This window comes from Vipera berus (genome assembly GCF_964194415.1).
Source record: "Vipera berus genome assembly, chromosome: Z".
Taxonomy (NCBI): Eukaryota; Metazoa; Chordata; class Lepidosauria; order Squamata; family Viperidae; genus Vipera; species Vipera berus.
Window position 1 is genome coordinate 55,448,479 of NC_138205.1, and position 12,122 is coordinate 55,460,600.

The 12,122-nt window shown below is 43.7% G+C and overlaps 1 protein-coding gene across 1 annotated transcript in view; it reads left to right on the top strand.

Moving 5' to 3' along the window:
* Positions 1-11,361: 11,361 nt before the first annotated feature.
* Positions 11,362-12,122, top strand: part of RPRD1A (regulation of nuclear pre-mRNA domain containing 1A) — a 131,325-nt gene continuing 130,564 nt past the window's right edge. Inside the window, exon 1 of the mRNA XM_081344822.1 lies at positions 11,362-11,548. Coding sequence (XP_081200948.1) covers positions 11,398-11,548 — 151 coding nt within the window. The 5' untranslated portion in view covers positions 11,362-11,397. The remainder of the gene's footprint in view (positions 11,549-12,122) is intronic.

Consider the following 12,122-nt stretch of genomic DNA (forward strand, 5'->3'; position numbering starts at 1 on the left):
TTTGAAAAATAAACCAGTGCTGACTTCTAGTGGTGGATGAAGACTACGACAGCTATGGCTTTCATGCAGGACTTGGCAAAATCTGTAAAAAAATAATCTCTACTTGTGACCTTCAAAGCTCTAAGAGAGAACAGCTGTGACAAAAAAGAAAACAATCTGGGGTGCAGGCAAAGTGAGACTTACAAACTTAAGGGAACAAAAAAAACTTTTTTGAACTTTCTGGATTACAAGTATCTATTTAACTCTGACCCCAAAGCTATTTGCAGAGAAAAGAAAATTTGGATTCTTGGTCATCATGGAAAATCAGAGATTTATAGAAAGAACCTATCAAGAAAAAATAAATATTTTCAAGAGGAGACATATGCAACTAATTCAAATAACAATGATTTCAAACAACAAAGAAATCCAAAATAACTTTGAAAATATAAACCAATTCATCTCCAATTTAACTTTACAACAAAAAAATCCCAGCAAACAACAACAGAGAAGAAACAGATAAAACAGACAACTGAATACAAATTTGAGGATAGAGACTTAAAGATGGAACCTAACAAAACAAAGAAGTATGATTTAACCCAAGTGGAAAAAAATTACAAGAAATACTGGATTTGGAAAAGACAACTTATACTTTAACACCACAAAACAGTTAAAATTTGAGGATAAGAAAAAAGATTGGACAAAATGGACTGCAGAGATGCCAGGAAAAACATTAGAACTGTAGAGAGAAAAAATGATAAGAGAAGCAGAGAGAAAAAGAAAGAAAAAGATTTTAACAAAAATGAATGGGCAGATAGCTCTCACAAAAATATTGTACTTGACTTACCTTTTATATCTATAGTAACACCTACAAGAATATGGAAAGATTCTTTGATTCACAGAACATATTGATTAAGAAAGATACTGAGCAAAAGAAAAAGGCTAAAGTGAAAATTAAGAAAATAGATGATGAGGCCTATCAGAGAGAATATTTTAAAAAGAAACACCTGTTCAAATATGGTTAAAGAAATAGAAAAAATTTGGATCTGAACTTGATTTTAAGAGGGAAGAGCCCCTCAAGTAACATAGTACTTTCTTTTTCTTCCTTTTTATTTTATTTCTTGATATGAGTAATATAAAAGAGTTGGAATGGCTTATATAAAGGAAAAGTTTTAGATATTTAAAGGTGATAGACTTTAAGAAAATTACAATGGACTGAAAAAATGTTTTGAATAAGAGTTAAAAGACTAGAGGACTAGATTTATTAAATGGAATATTTAAAGATTAAATATATTTTTAATTATGGTAAAAAAGAATGAAACATTTTGGAAATAAATATGTATTAGCTTATAGAAATAGGGATTTTAAGTAGCATACTATCTTTTTAATACTTATTCTTTTTTCTTTTTTTAGTCTTATTTACTCCTTAAGACTGGTAAAAGTATTGGGTTGGCTTACATGAGAAAAAGTAGACTTAAATATTTAAATGTAATTAACTTTGAGAAAGTTAATTCTCTTTGGTAAAAGAGAACATTATGGGAAAAAGAGGAAATCAAGTAAAGTTATTAAATGGATTATAGATTATGAAAATCAACTATTAGTGAATGTTTCTTAAATGTAAACCCAGACAACACACTGTTTACCGAATATTAAGGTGATTATGTTAAAAAAATTAATAAAACATATTTTTTTAAAAAAAGGGAGGTGCCTGAGCTAAAGTTCAAATGTTGTTGCAAAGGGTTTAAATACTTATGCCGGGGTGTCAAACTTGCAATGTCACATGATGTGTCGTGATGTATTGCGACTTTTTTGCCATTGCTGTCAATGGGGTGAGTACAGTTTCACTATGATGCATTCGGCCCACAGGCTGGCAGTTTGATATCCCTGTCATGCCAATGTGATATTTCAGTTTTTTCTTTTTAATAAATTTTCAGACATTTCTAAAATTCTGCTTTCACTTTATTATGGGATACTGAGTGTAGATTAATGATAAAAAAACGACTTTCAAGAACTGTAGAATCAGACTGCAGCATAACAAAATTAATAAAAAGTGAAGGGGGTCTGAATACTTTCTGAATGCACTATATGTGTGTGTGTGTGTGTGTGTGTATACATACACACATAATCAAATTTGTTAAGTTATACATTATTATGGTAACTATAACTCTAGCTCTGCTGTTGTTCCCTTTCGTGGGATTCGTTGTCTAGCTGAAATAAACAATCACAAATCAGAACTTCCAAGAACTTTGTTCTCCTTTGCAAAGGGAGTGCTCCTTGTGCATGCAACCACACAGTGGACACACCTCAGATCTTCAATATTGGTTCTTTATATTCTACATTTCCATTACAAATTTACCTCCCACTTTTTCTTCATTGGCTTAGTAATCATGCTGTAATCATGTCATCACAACCTATCCAAAGCTTCTAAAGTGAATACATTATTTCCGCCCCTAATTACACCCCCCACTCCCTTAATTCTATTGCCCCCAGCCCTTATTTACAAATTACCTTTTATGTTTGTTAGTTCCTTTTATGTTTGTTAGTGGTCTCTAAAGTTGCTATCATATCAGTAAATTCTGGTTAGGACCTGTTTTCAGCATAGGAGAGACCTTCCTAGATAAAATTATCAAGCTTAAAGCTAGGCTCATGAGATTAAAATATATACAATGTATTTGCTTCAGAGGCTAGCATGTCTTCTCACACTTCTGTAAAAACAATAACCTCTTTTTCCCCACAAATCCCTCCTTTTTCTTTTCACAATCAATATTGATTTTTACACTCATATTTCTCAAATTGTCTCAACATTCTTCCAACCTCTTCACTCTCATCATTCATTTTCCATCCAACACATAGACATCACCAGACGGTCAACACAGAAATCAGATTGACTATGTGCTCTGCAGCCAAAGATGGAGAAGCTCTATACAGTCAGTAAAAACAAGACCAGAAGCTGACTGTGGCTCAGACCATGAGCTTCTCGTTGCAAAATTTAGGCTTAAATTGAATAAAGTAGGGAAAAGCACTAGGCCACTCAGATACAAACTAAATCATATCCCTGATGAATACACAGTAGAGGTGACAAATAGATTTAAGGAATTAGATCTGATAGACAGAGTGCCTGAAGAATTATGGACAGAGGTTCGCAACATTGTACAAGAGGTAGCAACTAAAACCATCCCAAAGAAAAAGAAATGCAAGAAAGCAAAATGGCTGTCTGAGGAAGCTTTGCAAATAGCTGAGGAAAGGAGGGAAGCGAAAGGCAAGGGAGAAAAAGAAAAATACACCCAATTGAATGCAGAATTGCAGAGAATAGCTAGAAGAGATAAGAATGCCTTCTTAAATGAACAATGCAAAGAAATAGAAAATAACAATAGAATAGGGAGGACCAGAGATCTCTTCAAGAAAATTGGAGAGATGAAGGAAACGTTTGGACAAAGATGGACATGATAAAGGACCAAAATGGCAGGGACCTTACAGAGGCAGAAGAGATTAAGAAGAGGTGGCAAAACTACACAGAAGAACTATACAAGAACGAGCTTAACATCCCAGATAACCATGATATGGTGGTCACTGACCCCGAGCCAGACATCCTACAATGTGAAGTGAAATGGGCCTTAGGAAATCTGAGCAACAACAAAGCTAGTGGATGTGACAATATTCCAGCTGAGCTATTCAAAATCTTAAAAGACAAGGCAGTAAAAGTGCTACACTCAATTTGCCAGCAAATTTGGAAAACTCAACAGTGGCCACAAGATTGGAAAAGGTCAGTTTACATTCCAATTCCAAAGAAGGGCAATGCCAAAGAATGTTCAAACTATCGCATCATTGCTCTCATAATCACATGCTAGTAAAGTTATACTTAAAATCCTACAAGCTATATTCCAGCAATATATGGATCGAGAACTAGAATAGAAGTACAGGTAGGATTTTGAAGAGGCAGAGGAACTAGAGATCAAATTGCCAACATATGCTGGATCATGGAGAAAGCTAGGGAGTTCCAGAAAAACATCTACTTCTGCTTCATTGACTGTGCTAAAGCCTTTGATTGTGTGGATCACAACAAATTGTGCCAAGTTCGTAAAGAGATGGGAGTACCAGACCATCTTATTTGTCTCTTGAGAAACCTATATGCAGGTCAAGAAGCAACAGTGAGAACTGGACACGGAACCACTGATTGGTTCAAAATTGGGCAAGGAGTCTGACAAGGCTATATACTGTTGCCCTGCCTATTTAACTTATATGCAGAGCACATCATGAGAAAGGCAGGGCTTGATGAATCAAAAGTTGGAATTAAGATTGCTGGGAGAAATATCAACAACCTAAGATATGCATACGATACCATTCTAATGGCAGAAAGTGAAGAGGAACTAAATAGCCTCTTGATGCGGGTGAAGAATGAGAGTGCAAAAGTGGGCACTCAACATTAAGAAAACCAAGATCATGGCATCCAGCCCTCTCAATTCCTGGCAAATAGATGGGGAAGAAATGGAGGTAGTGACAGATTTTATTTTCCTGGGCTCCAAGATCACCGCAGATGGGGACTGTAGCCTATTCGACAGCGATGATGAAGGGGAGAACAACCCGATGGTGAGTCAACACGTCCCACCTTTTTCACTGCCTGCCAAACTCACAATCCCTAAATCAGGGGCACAAGTAGACTTAAAAGTACTAGTCGATTCTGGCTGCTCCCGATGCATCATTAGCCTGTCATTTGCCCTGAGACTGGGCTAAACTGTTCTCCAAACCTGTGAGGTTTGAGTAAGCCGATGGCTCCCTGATGGGAGGGACTTTAGTCATGCAATTAACTAAGCACATACACTTAGAAATAGGTGAGCACTGGAAGTTTATTCACTTCCTGGTGGCTCCAAAAATGACTGAGGCTGTGATCCTAAGATTAGCATGGTTGGACAAATGGAAGCCATTTATCTGGTGGGAGAAAGAAATGAGAACTGTGAGAGTACCTATAGGGCCCAATCCCCCCATTGATTCTACAGGAAAATTTAGTCCACCCAATGACCAAGTGCACATGGCTGCCTCACAGCTACCAGGCAAGCCACTTATCCCCAGCGAGTACCAGGACCTAGCAGAGGCATTCAGTGAGAAAGAATGCGATGCCCTGCCCCCTCACAGACCCAATGATTGTGCTATCGAACTGCTGCCAGAAGCCAAACTCCCATGACTGAAAATGTACGCTATGTCCCCCCTCGAAATGGAGGAGATGCAGTGATACGTGAACAAAAATCTAGCGAGAGTGTTCATTGAACGGGCCAAGTCTGCTATGGGAGCCCCTGTACTATTTAAAGGAAAAAAAGATGGGTCTTTTCATCTTTGCACAGATTATAAATCTTAATGCATTGAGTGTCAAAAATAAATATCCCCTCCCCTTCCTGAAAGACTTACTAACCCACCTGTCTAAAGGAAGCGTCTTCACTAAATTAGACCTGAGAGAAGCTTATTGCCGGGTGAGAAAAAAAGAGGGAGATGAATGGAAAACTGCCTTCAACTGCCCAATGGGGAGCTATCAATTCAGAGTCATGCCATTCAGGCTACAAGGGGCCCCAGCCGTATTCATGCAGTTGATTAATGAGGTCCTACATGATCACCTATATAAAGGGGTTTTGGTGTATCTTGATGATATCCTAATATACAGTACAAATATGACTGATTATATAAAGCTGGTGAGAGAAGTGCTAAAGAAACTGTTGAAAGCCAACTTTATGTCAAGTTATCAAAATATGAATTTCACCAGACCCAGTAAGATTATCTTGGTTATAGAATTTCCAATGAGGGTATATCTTAAGTCTATTTTCGCTGACTGGAAACTCCATCAAAACAAAAGATGGAGGAGGGAACTAGACATAAAGCCATACTGGGCTTAATTCTTACAAATAGATAAAAAGTGATAGAGGGAGTTGAAGTTACCAGAACCTTGGACGAAAATGATCATGTCATATTGGAATTTAATATAATGCAAACACTAGCAATAGAAAACATTCCAACCATGGTCTTAAACTTCAAAAGAGCTGATTTAACAAAATCAGAGAGAATCTAGGAAAGATCCCATGGATGAAAATCCTAAAGGGGAAAACAATCCAAGAAGCATGAGAAACTCTGAAAAATGCAACCATAAAAGCCTAGACCAGCACAATACCACTGAAACAGAAAAACAAGAAATTCAAGAAGAAACCAGCAGGGCTGCACAAAGATCTCTCTGACAAACAAAAAGACAAAAAGGACAAATACAAAAAATGGAAAGAGGGGCACATAACTAAGGCCGATTATCAGCAAACAGCCAGAACATGCAAAGATGAAGTCAGGAAAATAAAGGCTCAGAACGAACAAAGACTTGCAACAGAAATCAAGGATAATAAAAAAAAGTTTCTTCCAATATATTAACAACAAGAAAAAAGTCAAGGAAACTGTAGGTCCACTAAAGAGAGAAGATGGCAACTAAATAACAGGCAACATGGAGAAAGCAGAACTGCTTAACTCATACTTTGCATCAGTCTTCACACAAAAAGAAACTATAACCCAACATACCAAAAAACCACTGCAAAAGACAAACTAGAAACAAAATTTAAAATAAGTAAGAAAATGATAAGAGAACACCTATCTGACCTTAACGAATATAAAATACCGAGACCCAACAGATTACATCCCAGAGTTCTGAAGGTACTGGCAGATGTTATCTCAGAACCATTGCACCATATCTTTCAAAAATCCTGGAGCATCAGGGAAATATCTGAAGATTGGAAAAGGGCTGATGTGGTTCCCATCTTCAAGAAAGGAGAAAAAACAGACCCAGAAAACTACAGACCAATCAGTCTAACATCAATACCTGGGAAGATCCTGGAAAAGATAATAAAAAAACAGATCTGCAAACAACTAGAAGCAAACAAAGTTATAACTAGCAGCCAACAAAGGTTTGTCAAAAACAGACCATACCAAATCAATCTTATTTTATTCTTCGATAAAGTGACTAAACTTAATAGACCAGCGAAATACTGTCAACATAGTATACTTAGACTTCAGTAAGGCATTTGATAAGGTAGACCACAACCTACCCCTTGGTAAACTAGAAAAAAGTGGAATAGACAACATCACCACCAAATGGATCTGTAGCTGGCTGGCAAACTGTACTCAACGAGTAGTCTTCAATAACATTACATCCACATGGAGAAAAGTAAGCAGTGGGGTGCCACAAGGTTCCATCTTAGGCCCAGCATCCTTCAATATCTTCATAAACGACTTAGATGAGGGAATTGGAGAACTCATCAAATTTACAGATGACACCAAACTGGCAGGAGTAGCCAACACCCCAGAAGACAAACTCAGAATTCAAAAAGATCTTGACCAACTTGAACAACAAAATGGAATTTTGTCCAATAAAATGAGTTTCAATGTGGAGAAAAGCAAAGTTTTACATTTAGGCAGGAAAAATCAAAGGCACAAATACAGATTAGGCGAGACCTGGCTCAAAAACAGTAAATGTGATAGGCACCTTGGAGTCCTAGTGCAGGGCTTTTCAACTAGTGATACGGGCACCACCTGTGGTACATTGGCACCTGGCCGGTGGTATGCGAGCATCCTAGAAAAGTGGTAGTGGGGAAGGGGAATGAGTTGAACCGGTGGCAGCACCGCACAATCCTGAGTGAGAGATAGCTGGAGCTTCACGGCTGTCAGGGCTCAGCGGAAGTAACTGGATCAGCACAGCTTTCCAGCTGATTGGTGCTTCTTCGGGGCTGTCAGGGCTCAGTGGAAGTGCCAGGATCAGCGCCAGGCTCCAGCTGGAGCTCGTCACTGATCCCGGCATGTCTGCTGAACCCAGAAAAAGCGCTGATCAGCTGGAAAGCTGTGCTGATTCTGGCGCACATGCTCCTTTTTTTGTCATCAAGTTTTTGACACCTTGCTAGGTGACTGGTGGTACTCGGATGTTGCCATATCCTAAAAGTGGTACAATGGGTGAAAAGTTTGAAAAGCCCTGGCCTAGTGGATGATCACTTGACTATGAGCCAGCAGTGTGCAGCAGCAGCCAAAACAGCTAATACAACCTGGGTTGTATAAACATAAGCAGGGCTTTTTTTTCTCATAGAACGCTCAGAACGGAGTTCCGGCACCTTTTTTGGATGGAACCTTGTAGGGTAGGCAAGGCAGGTTGTATGACATGTGTGAGTTCCGGCACCTTTTTCTTTTACAAAAAAAGCACTGAACATAAGCATAGAACTGAGATCACGCAAAGTATTAATACTGCTTTATAAAACCCTAGTACAGGGGTCGGCAACCTAAAAAAGAAAAAGAGCCACTGGGAACCGGTTCCATCACAAATTAAAAAAAGAGGGAGCCGCGTGCGTGCGTCCATGCACGCGCATGCGCAAAAAGGTTTTTTGCGCATGCGCGGACGCACGCGGCTGCCATTTTTTTAAAAATGAGATGGAACCGGTTCCCGGTTGCCCGACGGCGACGGCCCGTCTGCAAAGCTGCCGCTTTCGGCAGCTTTGCAGACGGGCCGTGGCAGCTTCCTCAAAGAGCGGCGCCCCTGCCCATTCCGAGAGGTGCGCGCGCACCTCTCCGAACGACCGGAGGTGCGCGCGTACCTCCGCGCGAATGGGCAGCGGTGCCGCTCTTTGAGGAAGCTGCCGCGGCCTGTCTGCTAAGCTGCCGCTTTCGGCAGCTTTGCAGACGGGCCGTGGCAGCTTCCTCAAAGAGCGGCGCCCCTGCCCATTCCGAGAGGTGCGCGCGCACCTCTCCGAACGACCGGAGTTGCGCGCGCACCTCCCCAAACCTTTGGGGAGGTGCGCGCGTACCTCCGTGCGAAGGGGCAGCGGCGCCGCTCTTTGAGGAAGCTGCCGAAAGCGGCAGCTTCCTCAAAGAGCGGCACCGCTGCCCGTTCGCGCGGAGGTACGCGCGCACCTCCCCAAAGGTTTGGGGAGGTGCGCGCGCAACTCCGGTCGTTCGGAGAGGTGCGCGCGCACCTCTCGGAATGGGCAGGGGCGCCGCTCTTTGAGGAAGCTGCCGCGGCCTGTCTGCTAAGCTGCCGCTTTCGGCAGCTTCACAGACGGGCCGCGGCAGCTTCCTGAAAGAGCGGCACCGCTGCCCATTCGCGCGGAGGTACGCGCGCACCTCCGGTCGTTCGGAGAGATGCGCGCGCACCTCTCGGAATGGGCAGGGGCGCCGCTCTTTGAGGAAGCTGCCGCGGCCTGTCTGCTAAGCTTCCGCTTTCGGCAGCTTCACAGACGGGCCGCGGCAGCTTCCTGAAAGAGCGGCACCGCTGCCCATTCGCGCGGAGGTACGCGCGCACCTCCGGTCGTTCCTAGTAAGACCACACCTGAAATACTGCAGCCAGTTTTGGTCACCATATAACAAAAAAAGATGTTTAAAGTTTGGAAAAAATTCAGAGAAGAGCCACTAAGATGATCAAAGACCTGGAGACTAAAACATACGAAGAACGAGTGCAGGAGTTGGGTCTGGCTAGTCCAGGGGTAGGCAACCTTGGCTCTTTTATGACTCATGGACTTCAACTCCCAGAATTCCTGAGACAGCTAAGTCCACGAGTCATAAAAGAGCCAAGGTTGTCTACCCCTGGGCTAGTCTAAAGAAAAGAAGAAATAAGGGAGACGTGATAGCAGTATTCAATACTTGAGGGGCTGCCATAAAGAAGAGGTGCTCACATTATTCACCAAAGCACCAGAGGGCAGGACAAGAAACAATGGTTGGAAACTGAACAAAGACAGAAGCAATCTAGAATTAAGGAGAAACTTCCTGATAGTGAGGACAATTAACCAGTGCAATAGCTTGCCTCCAGAAATCGTGGGTGCTCCATCACTGGAGATTTTTAAGAAGAGGCTAGACCAGGCATGTCCAAAGTCCGGCCCGGGGGCCATTTGCGGCCCGGGGGGCGGTTTAATACGGCCCTCTAACAGCCCTCCCTGCTCTGTGTAAATGCGGCCCTCCCTTCTGATTGAGGGCGGCAAGCAGAAGACTGTCTGCCACAGGAGGGAGGGCGGTGAGAGGGCCGCATCGGAAGCCCGATCCTGACGTCACCGCCCAAACTTTGAAGACGAGCGTAAGACAAGCGAGTTTGGAGTTGGAGAAGGCAAGCGAGGGAAGTAGGTCGGGTCATTGCTGGAGGCTCTTCAGCAGCTTCAAGGCGAGGCAAGTGGTGGGGGGTCCTTTCCACCAACATCAGCCCATTTCTTCTGCGAAAGACTGGAGGGGCTGACCGGGCGAGGGAGCCGGCGCGCGGGGTCGCAAGGCTCCTGCACGGAAAGCTGGCTGTGGCGTTCTTTAGGGGAAAGGCGGCGGGGGAAGGGGGGCTTACAGAAATTGGGGAGAGCTGCTTTTTGGTTTCAAGAGAGGGGCCGCCCGCATTGGCGGAGGGGCGTGGCGCCTCTGGGCACGTGCAGAATGCCTTCCAGTCGCGGCCCAGGTAAGCCGCGGCTCCGCTGGGCGGGGCAGGAACACCCCTCCTTCCCAGCGAGGCGCTGAGCCCGGTGCGGGCAGCGGAGGCTACCGGGGTGCGGCTAGCGGGTTGGGGCGTGCGACGCTGGTTCTTTCCTCCTCGGCAGGGAGGAAGGTGAGGCAGTGGCGGGGCAGGCCTGGCCCGGGAGAATCAGGGCGCGCTTTCTTCGCCACCGGAGTTGCCCCGGCTCCGAAGCTCTCTGGCTCCCCTGGGTGAAGGCGACGTCCAGGGAAGGGCGGGGGGGGCTGCTGCGTGCTTTGGAGGGAAGGGAGGACGCACCTCCAGACGGCCGTGCTTAGGGGGCCTCCTGGGAGCGACCCCCCCGCACACACACATATGCCCAAGGGTATTTTCATGCAAGAATTTTGTACCTGTTCGAAAACAGCTCTGAATTTTGAGGTTGTTATAATGTTCGGAAAAATGTTCGGCCCTCCAGCATGTTCACTTCATCTAATCTGGCCCTCTTTGAAAAAAGTTTGGACACCCCTGGGCTAGACAGTCACTTGTCTGAGATGGTAGTTTCTCCTGCTTGAGCAATGGGGCTAGACTAGAAGACCCAAAAGGTCCCTTCCAGCTCTATTATATTAAAAAAAAAGTTAGTGTAGAATTCAAGATGATTTGTAATGTGCAGAAGGAACGCCAATAAAAAAGCAGCTGTAATGAGAAAATCGCTGCTTCAGGTGTGTGTTCTGATTCCTTTTGAAAGCTATGTTTATGTGCAATTCGGTTTACTATAGTTAAGAAAACTCAGATCATGCTCCCGTTTTTAGAACTGAAGTTTTTTATGGTATCTCTTATTTTTATAATTCTCTCTAGTACAGGTCTCGCTTAATGACGTCGCGTAAAAGGCGTGCCTCTGCGGCTCTACAGACTAGCCGCCATTTTGTTTGAGGTACGCGATCTGCTTATCGCAACGTTCGTTCACTTTAAGGTCCGAAACTGGGGGAAAGGATAGAACGGCAATGTCTGCTTTCTCAGAATCGGCGCTGGAGAGGAAATTGTCGGAGCTAAGCAATTCTCAGCAAAGTGTCCAGACACTGAGCCTATGGCTCATCCATCACCGAAAACATTCGCCGCTCATTGTCACCGTCTGGGAGCGCGAACTGCGCAAAGGTGAGGGACGAATGGGTGATCCAAGGGGAGTCGGCTGCCCGCGCCCCCTCTCTCACAGGTGGGCTGAGTTTTCCCTCTGCGGATAAAAGAATTATTGGTATTGTGCTCGTTTGGTCGATTTGAGTCCTCGAGGGCCGTCCGCCGCGGCCTAGTGATGACGCGGAGGGATCAGAGAAGACGTGGGAAGAGAATGGAAAGACTGTCAGAGTTGGCGCATCTTCTGGTCTGGGCCTTCCCCCCCCCCCAGGGATAGGGGGCGGGATGTCACAAGGCCATGAGGAAGAGGAGACGTAGTGGAGAAAGATTTTTCTTGCTCATGCCGGGAAGCCTTCCTAACAGCCTTATTAACAGTAGGATTTCCTTCTTTAGTCCCTGCTGCATTACAGTGATAACAGGCGCTGAAATTAAAACAGCAGATTGTCTTGTTGAGTTTATAGAAATTTAGAATATGAAATATACATGCGCCTACAACCTGAGGCCACTTTATTATCAATCCATTAAAGGAAAATTTAGTTAATATTGCATAGGGTGCAGCGGGAAAAAGTACAACTTGTTTTGGGAAAAGGTTCGTTTT